The 20,138-nt window shown below is 43.6% G+C and overlaps 4 protein-coding genes across 5 annotated transcripts; 1 reads left to right on the top strand and 3 right to left on the bottom strand.

Annotated features, from left to right (window-relative positions):
• Nucleotides 1-4,905: 4,905 nt before the first annotated feature.
• Nucleotides 4,906-6,414, bottom strand: LOC6728161 (probable protein arginine N-methyltransferase 1.2). 2 transcript variants are annotated; one of them, XM_044923310.1, is made up of 3 exons: nucleotides 6,227-6,351; nucleotides 5,943-6,168; nucleotides 4,906-5,883 (listed from the first exon to the last, which is right to left on the bottom strand). In XM_044923310.1, the coding sequence occupies exons 2-3, from the start codon at nucleotides 6,128-6,130 to the stop codon at nucleotides 5,280-5,282; spliced, it is 792 nt and encodes a 263-aa protein (XP_044779245.1). In that variant the 5' UTR covers nucleotides 6,131-6,168; nucleotides 6,227-6,351; the 3' UTR covers nucleotides 4,906-5,279. The 2 variants fall into 2 exon arrangements, with proteins under 2 accessions (XP_044779245.1, XP_016034770.1); XM_016176765.3 differs by having other exon boundaries at nucleotides 4,915-5,883; nucleotides 5,943-6,172; nucleotides 6,227-6,414.
• A 1,097-nt stretch (nucleotides 6,415-7,511) lies between these two features.
• Nucleotides 7,512-8,756, bottom strand: LOC6728160 (protein arginine N-methyltransferase 1). Its single transcript, XM_002103474.4, has 2 exons — nucleotides 8,300-8,756; nucleotides 7,512-8,241 (listed from the first exon to the last, which is right to left on the bottom strand). Exons 1-2 carry the CDS (start codon nucleotides 8,695-8,697, stop codon nucleotides 7,614-7,616), a joined length of 1,026 nt encoding a protein of 341 aa, XP_002103510.2. The 5' UTR covers nucleotides 8,698-8,756; the 3' UTR covers nucleotides 7,512-7,613.
• A 2,526-nt stretch (nucleotides 8,757-11,282) lies between these two features.
• On the top strand, nucleotides 11,283-12,066 carry LOC6728159. Its single transcript, XM_002103473.4, has 2 exons — nucleotides 11,283-11,845; nucleotides 11,923-12,066. Exons 1-2 carry the CDS (start codon nucleotides 11,682-11,684, stop codon nucleotides 11,948-11,950), a joined length of 192 nt encoding a protein of 63 aa, XP_002103509.1. The 5' UTR covers nucleotides 11,283-11,681; the 3' UTR covers nucleotides 11,951-12,066.
• A 910-nt stretch (nucleotides 12,067-12,976) lies between these two features.
• On the bottom strand, nucleotides 12,977-13,983 carry LOC6728158 (hepatoma-derived growth factor-related protein 3). Its single transcript, XM_002103472.4, has one exon. It carries the CDS (start codon nucleotides 13,860-13,862, stop codon nucleotides 13,170-13,172), a length of 693 nt encoding a protein of 230 aa, XP_002103508.1. The 5' UTR covers nucleotides 13,863-13,983; the 3' UTR covers nucleotides 12,977-13,169.
• Nucleotides 13,984-20,138: the final 6,155 nt, after the last annotated feature.

Raw genomic sequence — 20,138 nt, 5'->3', positions numbered from 1 at the left:
AGAGCAACAGGAAATACATTGTACCACTAAATATATGGGGGCCTGCAATGATCGCTCGGTCGATCGGGCGGTTGGCCAAGTTATGTATTTGCATACCGGACATTAAGCCCGGCAAATTACCAGCCTCGTGTGCTCGCAATTTGCGATCGTGTCGGTAATTGCCGAGTAGCTGGGACACACACTGATACCGAAACTAAAACTGATGCTGGGGCTGGGATCTGAGACCTGAGACCAGAGACCTGAGATCCGAGATCTGAGCTTTCCCTTTATGGAACGGGCCATAAAAACTTATTGACAGGCCAGGGACAATTACCAAATTGTAAACGCTGACCAGGCCCTCGAGCGAGCACGCCGTAGAAGCTGGAATCCAGGGAACAAGGTGCACCGGATTCTCATTAAAGCGCACTTAACGAGCCTCGATTTATGGGCGACAAAGTGGAGCCTCGATAAAAGGGCGGCCAGCGAGGCGAAAACTGGGCTAATGAATGCGTTAATGTAAAAGTGGCCAGCTCGGAATGGATCCTCTTACCAAACGATAATGATGATGCAGAACGATGTGGCCATGGATCTCCTGGTCGCGCTTGCCTGCACAACGTATTTGCTTTGAGTCACCTGGATGCGAGCCAGGTATTATTCATAGGTTTGTTTGTCCCTGGGTGAATACATGTTCTACACAACAGAAGTACAGGGTGAAAAAAGGGTATATAGGAATAGACATACAAAGGAATAATCTAAATTTTTCACAGGATAGTGCTACATATTTAAGATTCATTAAGGTTATTTTCATAATAATAATAATAACAATTCATTTAAGACACGCAGATGTATTTTATGAATTATGTGTTTATAATCGAGATTTAAAAATTTATTGTTTAACAACGTTTTAAAATGTAAGGGTATTACAGAAATCTCTCGAAGTTGGAAAACAATTTAATTTGCTCCTAAAAGTATGCTGTATAGTGTGTTCATCCTGGATATCCTTATTGGATATCCTCATTCCAAAATTATTCAATAAAAGTTATAAATATCAAGTAAATGTATCTACTATCTGTAGGTTAATTTTTCTCGCTCTGTACCTGTGTATCCGCCTCCGTGTGCCACGTAAGTCATCCTGGAGCAGGGCCAAGATTTCCGCTGGTTGCGTGGCCAGGAATTTGAATTTGAACGCCAGACATTTGGGCGTTGCACGGTTGTAAATTCATTTGTTAAACGATGCGCTCATAAAATTTGCGCCCTTTTTTTTACGGCCCCGAAGAGAAGCAAAGGCTCAGGGCCAAAAGGCTGGCGGAAGAAGTTGGCAACGACGGCAAAGAGGTTCGGGCCAACAGGACCACTGGAGGCGTGGCCGACTTCCATCTCTGGCAGATCTGGCAGCAGTGCCATTCTGGCTCAAACCCCACCAACCCTCCCCCTTTCCACGCAGCAAAGGAAGATAAAAATTTCAACAGCAGCGCGATTTATTTGGCCGTCTTCTGCGCAGACACGGCGCCAGCTGAGCAACATTTTTTCGGCTGGCCAGGAGTTTAGGCCCGGCTAAATTTCCACTGTAATTATATGTCTCACACACGCACACACACACACACGAGAATTGCGAGAAGAAATTTCAGCTAATTTGCCAACATTTAAATATACAAAAAAGGGAACCTCAACTCAACTGAACTCAACTCAACTCGGCTCGACTTGAATCGCCCAGCTGCCCCTTAGAGCGTGTTAATTCGACATGTTTTCCGCCAAACGGACCAGGGACATCGGGACCCATTTAGGCCGAGTATTTGCACTGCCATGTGAAATTCATGTGGATTTCATGGAATAAAAACTCGCGTAAAAAACGTCAAATTGCAACACCTCGCGGGCAGATACAGATGCAGGGGTCCAGATACAGATACACGGCATACACAGGCAGGCACACAAGAATCATGGGGAAACCGAAACGCAGAACTCCAGCCACTCCACAACAGCTCCAGAGAACCGCAGGCTGGACGAAGTCCATAAGTCAGTGGGCCCCCACGTCCTTTGGCCCTCGTAATAATTGCGTATCTGGCAGATGCAATTTATCCGTGAATTTGTTTTTAATTTTCAACACATTCGCTAATTTGATTTTTAACTTCGTTTCGAGCACTGCCTCGGTCTCAATCACAGACAGCCACGGCCAAATTGCTGCACCTAATCGTGAGTGTGGGGATGGGTCATCCCGAAATCGGGATGAGGGCCCCTGGATAGGACGACTCCAACACCCGCTTTCATTTATAATTTGTGCAACTCACTTTGGCCCAGAGCTCTCTGAACTAAGAGGGCCGAGCTCAAGAGCACTGCAAGTAAATGGTGTGAGTTTTTAAAATAATCATTTATATATATTAAATTTTATTATTATAGATAGAAAGGCATCAATATCTTATGCCTTCAAATATTGCCAACAGAAATTAATTTAGTTAAATATAAATTAATTTCTTATAATGTAACAAGATATACTAAACTAAACAATCAATCGTTTATTGTTTACTGTTCTGAACTGAAAGGTTTCAGATAATTTAAATCACTTTCGTTTTGTTGCCTAGTGTAATCCCTTTAATTGCTATCCAAAATTTAGCAGTAAGCGAGTAATGATCGATTTTTTTCGCTGTACAATTCAGTTCCCAAGTTTAAAGTGTTTTTTCATCCGCCTCTCCCTGGGCTTTTTTCATCTTTTTTAGCTGCACGGGGCGCTGCTTGTTAGTCGCGTAATTTATGTTCCACCAGATACTCGTTGGCGTTGCCTGGACCAATGCGGCTCCTCATCGAGCTCCTCTTCGCCGGCTTGGCCGGGATCCTCCCGATCCTCCTGATCCACCTCCTTCGTTTCGTGGTGTCTCCGCTTGTCTCTGCTTATTTTCTTATCCGTTGTTATCCGCATCGCGAGTTGTTTGCGCAGGCGCAACCCAAGGGCCATGGGCAAAATATGGAACGGAATAAAACTACAAATCGATTTTCAACGCAATGCGTTCGATGGCCCTATCATCCTGGACTCCTTGGCCACAAATTCACGGTGAGCGTGAAGAAGGGATTAGGGTCTATTAGTGGTCAGGACCAAATTGTTCTGGTCATTTGTTTACCAAATGGATTAGAGCACTTATGTATAATCGAACGAGTTTACAAAAATTAATTATTTTATATACTTATTTAGTTTCGCGTTCCATCCGAACATCATTAATCACAGACTTCGGTGAGAAGGAAATATGATAGCCAACTTTTCGAGAATCATGGGATAATGCTGACCCATTAAACTTTGCCTCCCCCTGGTGACCTCATCGAAATGCCCGGCACTCGTACGTATTTACCAACAACCATTTTCCCCTCTTGTTGTTTTTTTTTTTGTTCCCAAATCGCCATGGCTCGATTGCCAATGACTTGGCCCGGCTACCACTGCCAGCCACTATAATCCACACCTTGGCTTTATGGCCAATAATTTTGCAGGCAACAAGAACATGAACCGGAAACATAACAAATCATAAATTAAACCCTCGTTAAGCGAACTTATTGCCATTGCTGGTCGACGGAGAGGTCTCGCCCATGCGCCATAACTGGCCAACTGAGACTCTTGGCCAGAACCCTTCACATCCCTTCCCCACAATCGTCATCGGGCCCAAGGAGCTCGAATTCTGGACTGCTCTGCTCCGGTCCGGAGTAATTTGCTTCATCTTTATGCCTTTCAGTGCGTGGCTGTGAGTTTTATTTTATGTTACTACTTGTTTAAATTATATTGCGCTATTAAGCGAATTTAATGAAAACGCTGCAAGGCCTCGGGAAAAAGAGGCAGTTATAGGGTTTTCGGTTTTTTTTTTTCACCCCCTCCCCATTTTTATCTGGACTCCAACCTCGTTAGGTGTAAAAAAGCAAAAAACAAAGCAAATCCCAGCAAATCGAACGTGGTTCGGGCTGATGGTGATGATGGGACTGGTGATGATGGGTCTCTGGCGAGGATTGCCGGGGATCTGGGCCGAGACTGGCCAATTGTTTCGGCCAGGTTGTGCAGCTGAAAAAGAACGCGATAAAGATAAAAATCCCGGGGACAATCAGTGGACATGCCGCACAAATTGCGCTTAATCCATTGGCATTTCATTATTAAGCAATTTTGCCAGCAAACAGCACAAAAACCGAAAATCCGCTCAAGCGCTCGGGGCAATTTAAATTTTTATGCAATTTGTACAAAAATGCTGTTATTCTTGCACAAAAGTAGCATAATTATTTCCGAGAAACGGTCGCAGGCAGAAAAGACAACGAGCCGAAAAAAAAAACGCGCGCTTGTCAACCAAAATCATTGCGGACGACACATTATCCTCACGGCAAAACGATGCTAATCCATCACGAACCCTCAAGATCAAGCCTCGGGCTTTATAGGCAGAGTACACTGAGAAAAAACTAGCTAGAAAAGGTTAAAATACATTTAAAGATGTTAAATTGATTTCAAAAGCCCAATGTTAATGTATGTAACCATAAGCAATCTATTCTTTGTAATGTACATTATAAAAAATATTTTTTTTGATAATCGCAGTAGTATATATTTATATAGCGGACTCGCAATCACGCTTCGTCACTAAGCGGGCTGTAGTTCACAGTAGGATATAAGAGGCGGCTTTTGAAAAAAATATATTTTTAAAGGAACTACCCTTTTTTCCGAAGTGCACATTCAGCAGACGAAATGTCACTTAAGCATGTGAATGGCCGGGGAGAATCGGAATCGAGATCCGCGAACGGATTCCTTTCGCTGGGCTAACCAAGTGCGATCTGGGATCAGAGATCGGTTATGAGATCAGAACAAAAGAGCTCTCACTGCAAACGAGGCCGTTGGAACAAACCCAAACCCCAGAGCCAAATCACGACGCACAGTCTGGCAAGACGATTGCGGATGGTGGATGGACGATGTTTCGATGGTCGGTGAATTATGCGCGACATCATTTTAAATCGTTGTAGCAACGTCAAAGCTAAACACCGATCAGGTCAGCCAAAGAAGCCAAAGCAGTCAAAAAGGAGGGCTTACACAAAAAATAAGTCAGTCAGAATCGGTGGCAGACACAGAGCCGATCCCCAGCCAGATCCCTTGTCCAGAACCATTGTCTTTGGGTAGCAGCCGCCCTAATTGATGCAGCACGGCCATAAATTTCGATCGGCCAACGATCCCCAGCCTGCTCCCCTTGCAGCGGCAGAGGGTCCAAAGATTGCCATGAATACATCAACAAGAGCCCTCTTTTATTTCGCTAAAATCCAAGTCATTCGCATAGTACCGAAACATCATCGTGTTCTTCCTATCCATCCGACCATGTATTTGCGACTGTGGAACTGCCCAAGGAGAAGGAGAACTCCACTTCGCGATGCTCATCCGGCTTGTAGTACATCCCAAGGTCTCCGGTTACCAGCTCACGTTTGGCCACCTCGACGGGATTATCCATAAACAATATGGTTTGCCTCACATAGGTGCGAGGTCTCTTGGGACCTGTGGAAAACATGAGCCTAAACTTTCCCTTCGGTCGGCAGAGTCCAATATCTGAATAGAGCACCACGGCTCCAAGTTGACTGTCCCTCAAGCCACGAAGCCTGAAGGGAACCCTGAAGCTCTCATCATTTATATGGGCAGTGCAGAGATCGATGGTTTTCAGAAGGAACTTTTCAGTTATCATCTGCTCCTTGCCAACGTAATCCTCCATCAGAGAAACGGGTTCTCTGACCATAAAACTACCAGGATAATCCGACTGGGGAAGGATATTCCCTTCGACAGTCTTACGCGGATGATCCGCGATTCCGCAGACAAAAAGTTGAGCCACATTGGGTATGATGAAACCACTCTTAACCAGCCACTTTTCTCTGGCAAAGATCACCTCCTTGAAAAGCGAGTCCACGAAAACGGAGTGACTGTGAAATAAGTAACTGAAATCTAGTTGGTTGTAATGTGGCAACTTGAAACTACGTACCCTATCCACTCGGACACTATTATATCCACCTTCTTCAGACCGCAGGGCAGAACTATCTCATGGATATCGCCCTCGATAAACTCGAAGATATCCTCCTTCTCAGTGCCGATAAAAGCCTTGCTAACAAATTCAGCACTTTCCCTATTGCCCAGTGCCATGACTTTGACGGCACCCGCTTCCACGCTCATCAAACTAAGTAATCCACTGCGACAACCCACGTCCAAGACTATCTATTGAAAATCGATCATTAAAAGATACATTTCCGAAAGTTAACTTATCTTGACCTTATCCTTGAAAAGCCTTTCATAGCGCTTGAATACCCATTCGTAGGCTCTGGTGGAGATTACATCGTTCAACATGCTGTCCGCCATTTCTCTCAGCAGATTCTTCTCCAGATCCATGATTTATATTATAAGGTATTCAATGTGTCAAACTTTGATAAACTTCAACTGATTACTTAAATTGGTATACTCAATACACATGGGTATATTCAAAATATAACTTATTTAGAATGTTTATATTAAACTTAACTTGTTAAATTAAATTTTTGTTAATTTAAAATTAATCGACTTGGAAATTGTGCCTCATATTATCCTGGTTTCACATTTCACGCCCCAATCAGCCGCCATAAATTCCGAATAGATTATCGCCCGGCATTTCTCACAGTTCCCATGCGTTATCGCCATCCAAGTGACACCAATTAGTTATGAGCCAATTGTGGGATCGTACCTTCTTATCAGCGGGAGCAGCGACAGGATACACTGGGCTCCAAATCTGGGCAAGCGGCTAAGCTGTCTAACGAGTCTCTAATTTATAGGCGACTTGGTGCGCAGTGTCCCCGCTCCGTTGACAAATGCCAGCAATTTGATACCCAAACAACAGGAACGAGAAGTAGTAGGATTTGGTCATGGGGTTATACAAATTGAAATGTTTTCTGGGCCTACACTGGCTGACTGGCGAGGATCGGATCGGCTCGGATCGGATCCATCTGGGTGCTGTTTTTGTCTGGGACTTTGTTAATGCGCCCAGCGGGATGTCCACCGAAATCTCCGACGCGGGATGCGAACAAGTGTTGACCGAAAATCAAAGATCGCTGGCTCATTTGTGGCGCTTTTGTGAGCGCTAGATAACCAATATTTTATAATCATGTCCAATAATGGTGTGCATATTAATTTCATGGGCGCATAAAGCAACTTTATGGCCTTTTAAGAACTGCCATTAACAAAGACCACTCCATGCACAAACACAAAACGAGCTGACAAGAGACTTTTTGGGCAACCTCTCGAGATGCGAGAAGCGAGACAATGCAAATGGCTAAAATAGTAAATAGAGTTATAAACGCATAAAAGGCGTTCATTGTGGGCCCACGGCGTTGGCTTTCACAAATTTATACGACGGCCCATCAATTAATTAGAGCCGGTGAGGGACACATTTTCACATTCTCCCCTCGGCAATGACCTGGCTTTGAAATTAATTTGTTAGGAAAGTCGTTAACATTTCGGCTGTCCACTTTCTAAGCTCCGCCGCGGATTGATTGTCCACTGAATATATAAAAAAAAAAAAACCCAACCCTTGGGCAATTGGAGGCCCTAGATTAACGACCCATTTTATGGCAGTTATCAATTCGGTTCAACATTCTTATGTTTTTAAATTTCAAATGGACTCCCGGGTTCAACTTGATGAGCAGAAGCTCTTGAAGCTCTCCACTCGCGTTCTTTCGCCACGGAAGCTGAGGTGCAGGTCAAAGTTCATGCCGCGTCCATCTTGTCCAGTGGGCGTCATGGCCAGCTCCCCGCGCACCCGATCCCTGATCCTCACATACAGTGGCTCGTCCAGATGGAGCACCGTCTGCTCCCAGTGGGTCCATGGCGAATGCGGCGAGGTGGACAGGGTTACGGATTTGTTCGACTTTCCCGACGGAAACAAGACATCGAAGTACAGGACCAGCATATTGATAATTCCAGTTCGCATTACTTTCAATTGAAAGTTGGATTGAAACTGCACCGGCTGGTTGCGGGCCACAGCCAGGTTGGTGGAGTGTATGAAGCACTCGTCGGTGAGCAGCTGCTGGATGGGCACACACTCCACCAAGGGCTCCTGGGAGAATGGCTTTTTAACACAGCCCATGTCGATGCCCTCCACGTTGCACCAAAAGTTCAGATTAGTCCGCCGATGCGGATCATAGGCCCCCATTAACCAGAGGTTCCCAGTGCTGGGCAGGATTCGCCCACCACGCGTGAGCCACTTATCCCGGGCAAACAGCACGGAGTTTATCATGGCCTCCATATACAAAGCATTTCTAATAATATAAAATGCAAGTCATTTTAATAGTTTATAACTTCAGTAATGTAGCTTACCCCATCCATTCGGAGACTATGATGTCCACCTTCTCAATGCCGTCGGGCAGCTCCACCTGCTCCACCAATCCCTTGACCACCTTCACCACATCCTCCTTCTGATTGTCCCTTATTATCTCCTCGGCTAAATCCGCTATATCGGTGCATTCCACGGCTATAACTTTACTGGCTCCCGCCTCGGCGGCAAAGAGGGATAGTATACCCGTGCCACAGCCCACATCCAGCACGACCTTGTCCTGGAATAGCCCTCGATTCTGGACGATGGCATCGCGAAAAGCCTCCATGCGCACCGAGTCCCTCAGCATGTTCATGTGGGTCTCCAGGCGGGAATAGGATTGAAAATAGTCGCTATCCTTGCCCTCCAGAAAGAGCAATTTTTGTTTCGCATTCCAAGACATTTTCAGGATGCAAAATTCACTCACATATATTTTAGTTTTGACAGTACTGACAGATTGACGTCAATGGGACAATATTTGACAGAAAAATCAAGGCCATCTGGCAGATTTGATTCCCTCAATAAGGGTATTCAAATTATGTTAAATATTCTTCGCAGTATGTAGATAAAATAAGAAAGGCAGCTATCATATTTGAGTTCGTTAAAAAATATAAAAGATATCAGTAGTGAATAAAATGAAGAAAAGATTCGAATATTCCGAAATACCGCCACATTTGATCACAAACAAAAATCTATAAAAATTGGGTATAACCACCATAAAGTGATGAACAATACTACGTCATTCTATCGCCATTATTAGCATCTGAATGGCCGAAGCCAGATAAATCAAAATTTTGCATTTAATGGACCCATTAAAATCGACCAAAAAAATCGCCCCACTCAAAAGGCCGTGAAAGAAATGTGCCGCCAACACCTTAACACCAGGCCATAACTCGCTTAATCCGCCCAGCCCCGAATTTATTTTTATGGCCAAAACTTAATGATTCCCCCTGCCCCACCCCCCTGCTCCACCCTTTAGGCACTTTCACTGTGAGCGGCCAAAATTGTGCAACTTGTGGCCAACGGTAAACGAAAATAGTTGAAATTAAAGGCGAAAAAATGCCCGTCATAATTTCTTTAAGTGTCATAAAAATATCTCCATAAGCAGACGCAGCTATTAAATGGGCTCATTAATCAATTTAGTCACAGAGCAACAATAAAAAGGAGCACACGCACACACACACGCGACACTCGAGCATAATAAACTATAATTTTTAATGTTGCTAAATTTTATGCTAATTTGCCATTTCTGGCGTTCCATAATTAGGTTCGCTCCTCCGGCGGGGGGTCGTTTCGAATTTGTTCGATCTGCGATTGCGTTTGGGCCCGGCCAACAATCGCTGACCATTTGTTTTGGACGGCTTTAAAAACCTATAAAACTTTTGGCACAAATCAATTAAAAAGCGACGTAAGTTTCCATTAGTGTTCGTCGTTGTTCCCATTGAGAATGCCACCCACTGAGGCGATTAAAATGCGACGATGCTTTGCATACTGAATCGATGTCAATGATGTCTTCTATCTGGCCAACTTGGAGCCCTTCCATCGCGTATTACCAAATGTTCGACATGGGCCAATTATGCGAGGTGTGGGTGGCGTGGTGACCCACCTCGATTTTCGATTTTCACCTGCTGACCCACAAGCCAAAAGCCATAAAATGCTGACTTTTATGATCTTAACTTAAATGGAATTTAATTATATTTTTTCAGATAATAAAATGGAAGTTTATTGATACTTATCCAATATCCAAAGATATTCGAGCTTAAAAATTAATATTTTTGAATAAAAATTACAATATTAAGTTTCTGATAGGTATTTTTAGTTTCAAGAAATAGTTTATAGATTTTTAAGTATCCTGAACTGCACGTATATTAGAAATTGATGTTATTTAATGTACTAAATATTATTTGAATATTTATTCAAAGTGGTTTCCCATCTCCGAGCCCTATTTAATCAAAGTCATCCATTCCACTCCTGGTTGGTTTATTTGGCCCGAATTTCTGCTTAATTCTGACTGCAAGTCAAATTGTAACCACAGTTGGCGGACAATCAGGGTTGGATGAAAATGATTGGGGAGGATCGATTGTAATCAACCACTTCATCAAAAACAAATAATAACATGTGCTCCCTGAATGCTCAACAGGGGACACCAAAAACCAAAACGATTCAAAAAAACAGGGGTTGATTCGGCCTATCATAATCGTTTTAATAGAGTGCGAACACTAGACGAACAAAAGACTAGTCATCCCATATGGGTATTCAAAAGATATGAAGTTACTACAACTTGAACCGCTGTTTTGTTGTCGAGTGTAGCCTTCATATGCTCAATCAGTCATCGATTAGCCAACGATTCCAATCCTCCCAGCCCGTCCCAATTTCCGAATCCCAACCACTTTCGGGTGTTAACGATGAGGCAATTTGATTTTAACGGATCTGCCAATAATATCGACTCCCAATCCCTTCCCCCTTCACACCCTTACCAACCAAACATAACGCTGCCGAAAAAAAAGAAGAATTAATTGCTGGTTGTGCAAAAGTTTGATTGATGCACTTGGCTTGGCAAGGGAATAAATAAAATTTCTGACACATGGGAATTTTAATTAGAATGCCTTTGTTTCGGACCTCTGGTCGATCCCGGCCAGACCAGACCCAAACCTTTCCAGACCGACTGGCTGATGAAGTCGTTTCGATAAAATGCAAAAATTTCGCACCACCCCGCGCCATTTCCTTTGACAGGCCCTCTGTTTCTGTATTTTGTGGGTTTAAAATAATAGTGCTGCCAATAACTGAAACTATATATGTTTAGTCTAAATTTTAAATTTTAGAAAATAAAGCTTTAGAAATAAAGCTTGTAAATAATATGGACACATTTGCTTTACTTCAAAATAAAGCCAACTTTGAGCCACCATTAAAGCCAAGTCGGCAACACCGATATGCGAATGGCTGGCCAATTAGCGCCCCCTGGCACCCAAGTGGACTCACGATTTCCGAGCGGCTGATAAATTAGCGAAATTTTAATTTGATTTCCTTCACAAATTTCCGCCGAACTCGACTGTGGTGGATTGGATGTGGACTGGATGGCCGGTCGGGTGTCGGCGGAGTGTCTGGCCAAGTGGACACAGAAGCCGAGGCAGCAAATAAACTAAGTGAATTTATGGCCCCAGGGCAGGAGCGGCACACGTGTGCGACATGCCCACACATTGACACCTACCAATAACCAACTATCAAGTACCGGCCATCCAATAACCGACCTAACCACACACTCCACACACTCCATACTCCAATAGGGCTGCAGGTCCCTGGGCGCGTTTGGGATCAGATCGTCTTGGTTCGGTTTTGGTTGGATGTTTTGTTTATGCTGGGCCGGCACAAACGAGCTGACAATGCCCCATGTCGTGGCGACGGTACGTGCGGCCAAACAAATTACAGGGAAATTGCGTCACCTGCAGGAATTTCCACTCGGCATTGTCAAATGCCATCAGAAATCGCTGGACATGTTGTAACATTAATTTGACATTTTACGGCCCAGGACAGGGATCGTCGTCGGGAATGAGGTATGTTCAGGCCGAGGAGTACCCCATTCCATATATCCATCCATATGCATATCGCACTACTTAACAATCTGGTCCAGACCGCAGAGCAACGCAGGACAACGTTAAACCCACCAGCAGACAGCTGTCGAGATGGCCAAGGATGCTGGAGCCGCCAAGGGATCTTGCAGCAGCATCTCGGTCACTCGGAAAAGTATGAGGTACACTGAAAACACTGCCTACGAAGGAAGCAAACCACTATGTGTATAAATGAATAAATATATATAAATGAACCCACCTTCTGATTTTCCTTAGTGCACCTCCCGCTTCGGATGCAGCTCCTGGCGTTTCGCTCTGCCAGCTGGTGCAATCTGTTGGAGCGGCGCAAATGCATTTCTGGCATTAAAACAAATTGATGCGGTCGGGAAATCTCATTGCCGGCTTAGTGAATCTGATTTGCGGTCATCGGTCGTCCTCTCGTTAACCCAGATTCGGAATCCCGTGCTTGGTTATACAGATGCCAGGCTGCTGCTGCTGCTGCGATTAATTTGCTGCGGTGGCGATAATTTGTTAATCGAAGCATCCTCATCGCAGCTTGCACTCCGTCCAGAAAGTTCTTGTAATCCTCCTCCTGCTCTTCCTGCTCCTCCTCCTCCTCCTCCAGTTGCAGCATTGTCCAATTAAATCAGCCGAAAGTAGGGTGGGAATCTTCGATGTTGATTCTGCTGCGCGGCTTGTTGGTTTAATGGCCGGCGTTCTTTTACGACGGCATTTAGCTAAACTATCCAGCAAACGCCTCTGGGGAGACTCATCCCGGGGGTGGCTGCCATGATGGCTGATGGGTGACCTGCCCATGCTGATGGTGCAGCATTTAATGCGGAAACGTGCCCCAAGTCGAGCTTCGATTAGCGCCCAGCCTGCCTGGATGATGTGTGGAGGTCAGCAGTGGAGGATCACGCAACAGCCATTATGGCCAGAGGCACGCCCACGTCTTCTTAATGGCCCGCCAATTCCCGAAATCCGTTTTGGTTGAGTCAAATCATGCTGTGTCCTAAAAAGGAGTTCTTAAATTTCCATTACTTTGATTTAACTCGTCTACTTTAAAGAACACAAGTTAATGTTTATAATAATGTTGATTGAGAACAAAATAGTGAGTTTAGTTTTGTTAAGTTTAAGTACATTGACATTTTATTAAAATTACGATTTTGTTTGTATGTCAAGGAATGAAATTACACAATTCAAAAAATTGCTACATAATGCATGAATTTTTGAGTATGTAGTGTGCAAACAAATCATTTCGTCATAGTTTGTAGAATCCAGCTCCTGTTTTCTTTTTTTTTTATTTTGACTAGCGTCGCCGGTGGCAGGTCAGATTAATTGGAGTATCCATCAATTTCTTCGATTTCAGAGAAACTATCTGAGCCATCGAGTAATGCTGTTCGGAGACCTGCTCCTTCACCACCTCCGAATTTGATTCTTCCTGCTCCTCCAGCTCCAGCTGACAATTCGAGGCAGACTCCTCTGAATCCTCCTCATGCTCCTGGTTGCTAAAGATCTGACCCACTGAATTTAGCTCCACATTCTGCTCCTGTTCGTTGACATCCTTCTCCGCCACCACCTGTTCCGTGGCAGCCTGCTCGTCCAGCAGGTTGCCCAGATCTTCGGTAACCATGTACTCCAGTCCCAGGTCCTCGGCGTTAATGCAATCGCCGTTGTCCAGAGCCAACTGCTGGTAGTAGCCGTAATCTTTATCCGGATTGTCGAATGCCTCGCGTGCCTGCAGCATGGAGCCCCGGAAACTTGGATTGCAGGCGTGCCCCTTCTGCTGGACCACTCCAAGTCGATGCAGATTCTTCTCGAAGTCGACGACCTCTTTGCGAGCCACTTTGGCGTAGTTGCAGGTTCCATAGAAGTAAACACTGTATGCCGTGGCACCGATGCGTTTCAGGATGCGGCCTGGCCAGGGGCGATAGCCGCGCACCTTGGCGAACACAAAGTCGCCAATGGTGAAATTAAGCATCTTGGCACGGCGACGTCCCATGTTTTCCACTCAAATTGGCTTATTTTTGGATTAAAATCGGTTTTACCAAGTGATTCTTTTTAAAGTTCTCGAAGAAGAAGAAGATCGTTTTCGTGGAAGTAACACAGTGCTGCCAGATCAGCGCAAAGCTGTGCACGAAAGTTCGTTTCAGTATTGACTAACGACAGTGTTTTCAAATATTTTATTTATTTTTATGGTTTTTTATCTATTTTAAGGTATATGTGTTGTGATGAGTTTTTAGCATCAGATTTACTTATTTAAAAAAGTAATTTGTTGGTCTTAAAAGGAACTGTTGATATATTTTGGAAATAGATTTCCAGATTGTATAAAAAATTGTTTAAACAGTCGACATCCCACAAAACAAGATAATTGTTAGGGCTTTATAATTAAAATAAAAACGAATGAATATAATAAAAATATATTCTCATATAAGTAACCCTCACTTAGATCAACGTTTGATTACATTCAAACAAACCGCCCATTCCGAATGGCAAGTGAATTTGGGTCACTTTGGTGGGCGGGCAATGTTTCTTTAATGAGCAAACAGCATTTGCATTAATGGTCATTTGCGTAGAAATTTGCACAACACGCTACCTGCACTTGGATTTTAAAACTTATTCATTCTGCGCCTTTGCGAGTGCGTGTGCAGTTCTGTTTTGAATTTTCGCTCACGTTCGCCGTATTATGCGCAAATTGGCTTTTTAAATTGTCGACTTGTTTAAGCTAAACGCAGCTACACTTTATGGCCATGTTCCGTGCTGCATTTTAAGCCATGCGAAATTCCACTAAGCCCTACCACTCGCCTACCTGCCACTCCATTCGCTTAACTCAATTATAATAATTTTAATTTAGCACAAGCAGGGTCTATAAAATGGCAAAATTGCATTATTTACCAGGCGTAATTACAACAATATTTATATGCTAATGAGCCCGTCACTTTGCCCCTAACGATGGGAAATTAACCAGGCCAAAGTTCTGGGAAATGGTTGCTTCTCTGCTGAACAACCATTTTTATTCTAGGGTATTACGCGGCTGTTCCGACGACCTCGTCGCACTGACCAGTGCTCAGAGCTCAGAATTCAATTGGAAAATGCAATTTACGATCGGGCCACGAGACCCACAACACTAATACCCCACAGCCCATTGCCCCGCCCCGAGTTTTCCTGCATTTTCCTGCACATTAAGCCAGCTGAAGGGCGCAGGGGGGCGAAGGGGGGGCTTAAGCTACGCATGTAATTTGTAAGTAATTTTTTCAACTATCAACGCACCAGACAAGCGACAGCCACTGCGTCGACGGCCACGCACTTTTACAGAGAGAGAAAATAGTTGGTCGAAGGAAAAGTATTCAAAAAAGTACTAATTTAAATCTTAAAATTATTAAAATGCTTTATAGTTAAGATCCAATTAAAATAGCAATCTTTTTCATTCATTATACATATTTACATATTTTCTTAAACCAAGTAATTCTTTTTTTTACCTGTGCAAGCCCGAAATGCATTACAATTACAGGTGATTGCGGGAATGGAAAAGCCGGGCCAACGGGCACAAGCCAACGCGATAAGTTGGAGAAATTAAGTAACGAAAGCAGCGAATAGGATTGGGAATAGGAATGGGCACGAGAATGGGGAATGGCAATGGCCATGGAAAACGACGGGCAGGCATAAATTATGAATCATTTGGACGCTTCCTTATGACACCAAAAAGGCCAAGAAGAAGCCACCTAGCCAAGTTTTTCCGTTGGCCAGAAAGCATTGGGAGTGAAGAGAGTGATTAACAAAAGACGAGTATGGGCGACTAACAAGTATTTATGCTGCCATCTGCGAATCGGTTTGTTCCATTTTATTGGCTTCATTGACTGGAAATTGGCCAGACTGTTTGCCTTATGTTTAGCCAAATGCTAATTGAAATGTCTGCATTGTGGCGGCGATTTCCCACAGCACTCCACTTCGTTGCGATGGGTGTGTCGCTCTGTAAATGGCAACTGGGGACATGTAATCAAAACTGGGGAAATCGGGCAATGCCATCAGGTTCGGCTCATCAACTGGTTTTTCAGGAGGAAAGGCATTGGGGCTAATGAATGGCTTCGTTCGCTAATTGTGCGCCACAAGAACGGGTTTAACGGGAACATGGGAGGGCAATCAAAATCAGTTAGGCGATAACCAGATGAACTTAACTAGGAAATAAAATCACACCTATATTTTGATAAGAGTGCAGCCAGGAAAATAAACAACTGTTATTTTAATAGCATGTCGTTTTTATCTCAACTAAATGTTTTAAAACTGCTTCTTGGAACTATTAACTTAGCTAGTTTAATCATTTTTTTTTTAATTTGTAATAAAACATGTTCCCTATATATTGAAGTTATTTGATTTAGTTTCTAATCAATATGCGCTTTGCGTATTGGAAAAACTCCACCTTTCAATTTCCTTGTCAGGCACCGCTGAACAAAAGACTTAAGACACGAACTCGACCACCCGAGGCCCATTTCCTGCAACACTCGCACATCGCACATCGATTGTTTGCATAATTCGCCAGAGCCCCAGTCAATTAAGTGGCTCTCTAATTAAGTGATTAAAACGCACGCACAAACGCCGTGGAACAGAAGCGCGGAAAATTGTGAAAATAAGCAAGTTCATAAAACAAGCCGCACGCCTCAGCAGCTGGCAGTTGAGTCCACACCCGCAATTTGATATAGAAAAGAGTAAAAAGGAAAAAATAACGCAGAGGGGCTTTGCAGTTTTTCCAGGAACAAACACGCTTTTGCATTTTAATGCGCCACAAATGAGGCGGCGAGGCGAACCAGGCCATATGGACAAATGTGAATGTGAGTGTGAATATGGGCGATTGGGGTGTGAGTTGGCTGAATACACGCACACACGCCGGCTTGTTTCTAGCTAATAAATGTTTTTTTAATGAATAAATCACTCGGCGATAAAGATCTGCTTAATAACGTTCATTTAAAGAAGCGAAAACAAAACACACAACGAACAACGGTGCGAAGAAAGCCAAGCTGAGCGGAAAACAAAACCAAATCCAGCCGAAAGCCAGCGCCAATGAGTTGGCGTTGAATTCAGACACTTAACTCTTTTAACCCAATAGAGAAACTTTGAATGATTGCGCCCAGAAACGCAATAGTTTGCTGTAAGCAAGAGAAATCCCAGCAAGAAGTTCAACCCAAAACACATATTAAGCAGCTAAATAGTGCACTTGCTGAGGTACTTATAGGGTGTGGAAATGGTTAAAGAACTTTAAAGAATATTTTAAACAATATACCTAAATATATCTTATCTCAAATGGATAACTCCATGTTATCCAGCTATATAATGGGTATCATGGGTAATGGGTAATGATAGCCAAAGCACGATTTTTGGGCCTTGATTTACATTTTCGAAGTTGCAATCTTTGGCTATGAAATATAGTCCTAGTATTTTGTCCGCTGCTGTGCACACCCATGGCCTTGTCTGCTGGCTGTCTGCAAGTGCCACAGAATTTATTTCGTACGTCTTCTTCACGTCCATGTCGAGTCCAAGTTGATGGCGAGCACAGCTGACGTATGCGAATAATAGCTCAGCTAAGCAGCGATATGAAAATTAATAATTCCCTGGCAGTTTTCGTATGCCGGGCACACTCAGACGGGGAGAGAACGTGTTCCCCGTAGTTGTCCAGTGGGGCAATCATCAATGTCAATTAAATGTTAAAGTCTTGGAGGCCACTTGTGCGGGAGTTCGAGCAGGATGCAGATGATCCGCTAGAGTTCCTGGATTCCAAGCCATCTCCAGTCGCCCGCTAAAAAAATTCATTACTTCGATCGCCCACTCGAAGGGGCTAATCCCAAGAGCCAGTCCAACACCACTCCATCTCCATCTCCCACTCCGCCCCGCGGGACATAAATCTACGCCTCCAAATCTACATATTAACGCCAGAGATGGGGCCACTCAATGCCAGCGGACAGCGCCAACGATCACTTACTTTATGATCACTTGAAAACCAATCAAGCACAATAAATAATCGCTCTGCAGCAGGGACAAGCTGCGATATTGAAAATCGACTCACATCCAGAAAAGATACCCAGTTGGCCAAACTGCAGGACTGCGACTCACTCGTACACATTAAATTATATTCACACTTTGGCCCCCAGAAAATGAAATGGTTTTAAATACGGAGGAAAGCCAAACAAGACGGAGATCGCATTGGAGATCAGCAAACAGCTACAGACAGACTGCAAGACACTCAGAGAAATTAAGCAGCCTGTTTATGTATTTTGATTAAGGATTCCTTTAACTTGCAGCACAAACTTACAGACAATACAATATTTTGCATTCAATTTACCTTTCATTTATTTATGCTGCCTAAATGTTTGTTTAAACCCCACTTTTATTTTCAGTGCAGAAGGCAGGATGCGTTATGGCCAGACAGTTGGACACTTGGACGCGAAAAGAGGCGGGACTGAGGCTGCAGAGGACTCTCGACCAGAAGACCAGGCTCTGAAGACATCTCTCCCTGGGCCAGGCTACATATTCGTTGCTTTTTTTTGCTTCTTTTTATTTGGTTACTGCCCCATGCCTCCGACTCTGAGGCTCGCTTATCATCATAACAATAATGTTAAAGTGGCAAAATGGCAAACTATGCGCAAAATGCATAAAATTTATAGCCAACTGGCCCGGGCAATGGCAAAACAGATTTGTATTTGTTATTGTATCTGTATCTGTATTATTGGCCCATGTTTTTTGTGAATTTCACGCTTCCGCTCGGGACGGTCAAAAGTGGGACCGAAAAACCAAACACGATCACAATGGTTGCCACATGCGGTGGCAGGAGCCGATTCTCTTGTGCTGGCCAGTGGATCAGCAGATCAGCTTCTGTGGGGGAAACTTGGGTAAATGGGTATCCGCAAATGCTGGCTGAAATGCTCGTCCTGACACTTTATGGCATTCATAAGCTTTCCCTTAATAAATATTTCAATAAAAGTGCAATAGGTAAAAATCTTTTAAAAATTCCAGAGCATTGATTGACTTGCCAAAAGTGTATATTTTTTTCACATTATCCCATTAGCTTTCGAAATTAATTATCTCTTGCATTTTTTCGCCGCTCAATTGCTTTCACCATTACTTTTACAATGGCTTACCGCAGATTAATGCCTTCGCATAGATCTATATTTGGCCGCGGGATACGGTGTATAATTGGTCATCTGGCAGCCACTCCCTTCGCATGCTTGGCCAAATGTAAACAATTAAGTGGCCAATGCAAATATGAATGAGATTTTCCCCCACAAGCCAATTACTCAAGGAAAAAAAACGAGGAAGTGAGCTGCCAATGAGCGTAAAAAGGCAAACACCTTGAAGCGCATAAATTAAACCGCATCGACAGGTCGGAAAAACTCGGATGGAGTTGCAGTGCTAGTATTTCGGATCCAATCCAGTTTGTGGCTGCAGGCTGGCGCACCGAAGATGGCCAAAAGTCGAGGTGGTGGCTAGAATGGCCAGAATCCGCGAAAGAGTGGGCGCTGCCAATTGAGCCAATTGAAAGCCAACAACGCGTATACGCCCCGTTGCACTCGACTGGCCATAACGACGGCTTTATAAATGGATAAGTTGTTTTTTATTTTATACTATACCCCCCCCCCACTATTAAATCGTATAAACCGCTAGACTAACTAATGAAGCGCACACGCATAACTTAATACCAGCCATTCGACATTTGTCGAGCTTGTTGTGGCATTTCGCATTAATAAAACATCCAAAACAATCAGCCGTTCGGCGGACAAAAGAGCCAACTAATTTTTTGGAAGCGTTCAAAACTTGTTTTTAACACCTCCAGGGGTGGAGCCTTTCGTCGGTGCGAGGGAGACGGCGCACCTGGTGGAAGGGAGAGGCACTGATCTGGTGGGGCCATCACTGAAATCAAGTCACAATAATATGTAAATATTCTCCGTGTTTCGAGAGCGTCGAACATCTCGCTGTGGCGATTAATTAAAGACTCATTAAGAATTTGTTCAACTCGGGCGATTAATTAAAAGGCTGTTAAATGTGAAAGGGGCGAAAACAAAGAGTAACCGGTGATTTAAGCAATTCAACTAATGCCCATCAAAAGACTCAAGACACAAACTTGACATACAAATTTTAGATCTTTTGATTAAATTTACATTGCTGGTAAATAACTAAAATATTTTAAAATTTAGATGCCTATCTAACTATAGAAATTTATATATATTTTTGTATATTTTTCTTTGTTTAACTTTAGCTCAAAACTTGATGTACCGAACTCTAAAAGGGGGGA

The sequence above is a fragment of the Drosophila simulans genome, chromosome 3R, assembly GCF_016746395.2.
Source record: "Drosophila simulans strain w501 chromosome 3R, Prin_Dsim_3.1, whole genome shotgun sequence".
NCBI lineage: Eukaryota > Metazoa > Arthropoda > Insecta > Diptera > Drosophilidae > Drosophila > Drosophila simulans.
This window is presented reverse-complemented; position numbering and strand designations above follow the sequence as displayed.

Coding starts and splice junctions, on each gene's coding strand:
- LOC6728160 (XM_002103474.4), bottom strand. CDS start 8,697: ATGTCTTGGAATGCGAAACAAAAATTGCTCTTTCTGGAGGGCAAGGAT. Junction 8,242..8,299: donor ATAGTCTCCGAATGGATGGG/GTAAGCTACATT, acceptor TTATATTATTAG/AAATGCTTTGTATATGGAGG.
- LOC6728161 (XM_016176765.3), bottom strand. CDS start 6,343: ATGGATCTGGAGAAGAATCTGCTGAGAGAAATGGCGGACAGCATGTTG. Junction 6,173..6,226: donor AAAGGCTTTTCAAGGATAAG/GTCAAGATAAGT, acceptor GATTTTCAATAG/ATAGTCTTGGACGTGGGTTG. Junction 5,884..5,942: donor ATAGTGTCCGAGTGGATAGG/GTACGTAGTTTC, acceptor CTTATTTCACAG/TCACTCCGTTTTCGTGGACT.
- LOC6728158 (XM_002103472.4), bottom strand. CDS start 13,862: ATGGGACGTCGCCGTGCCAAGATGCTTAATTTCACCATTGGCGACTTT.
- LOC6728159 (XM_002103473.4), top strand. CDS start 11,682: ATGTCGTGGCGACGGTACGTGCGGCCAAACAAATTACAGGGAAATTGC. Junction 11,846..11,922: donor GGATCGTCGTCGGGAATGAG/GTATGTTCAGGC, acceptor AATCTGGTCCAG/ACCGCAGAGCAACGCAGGAC.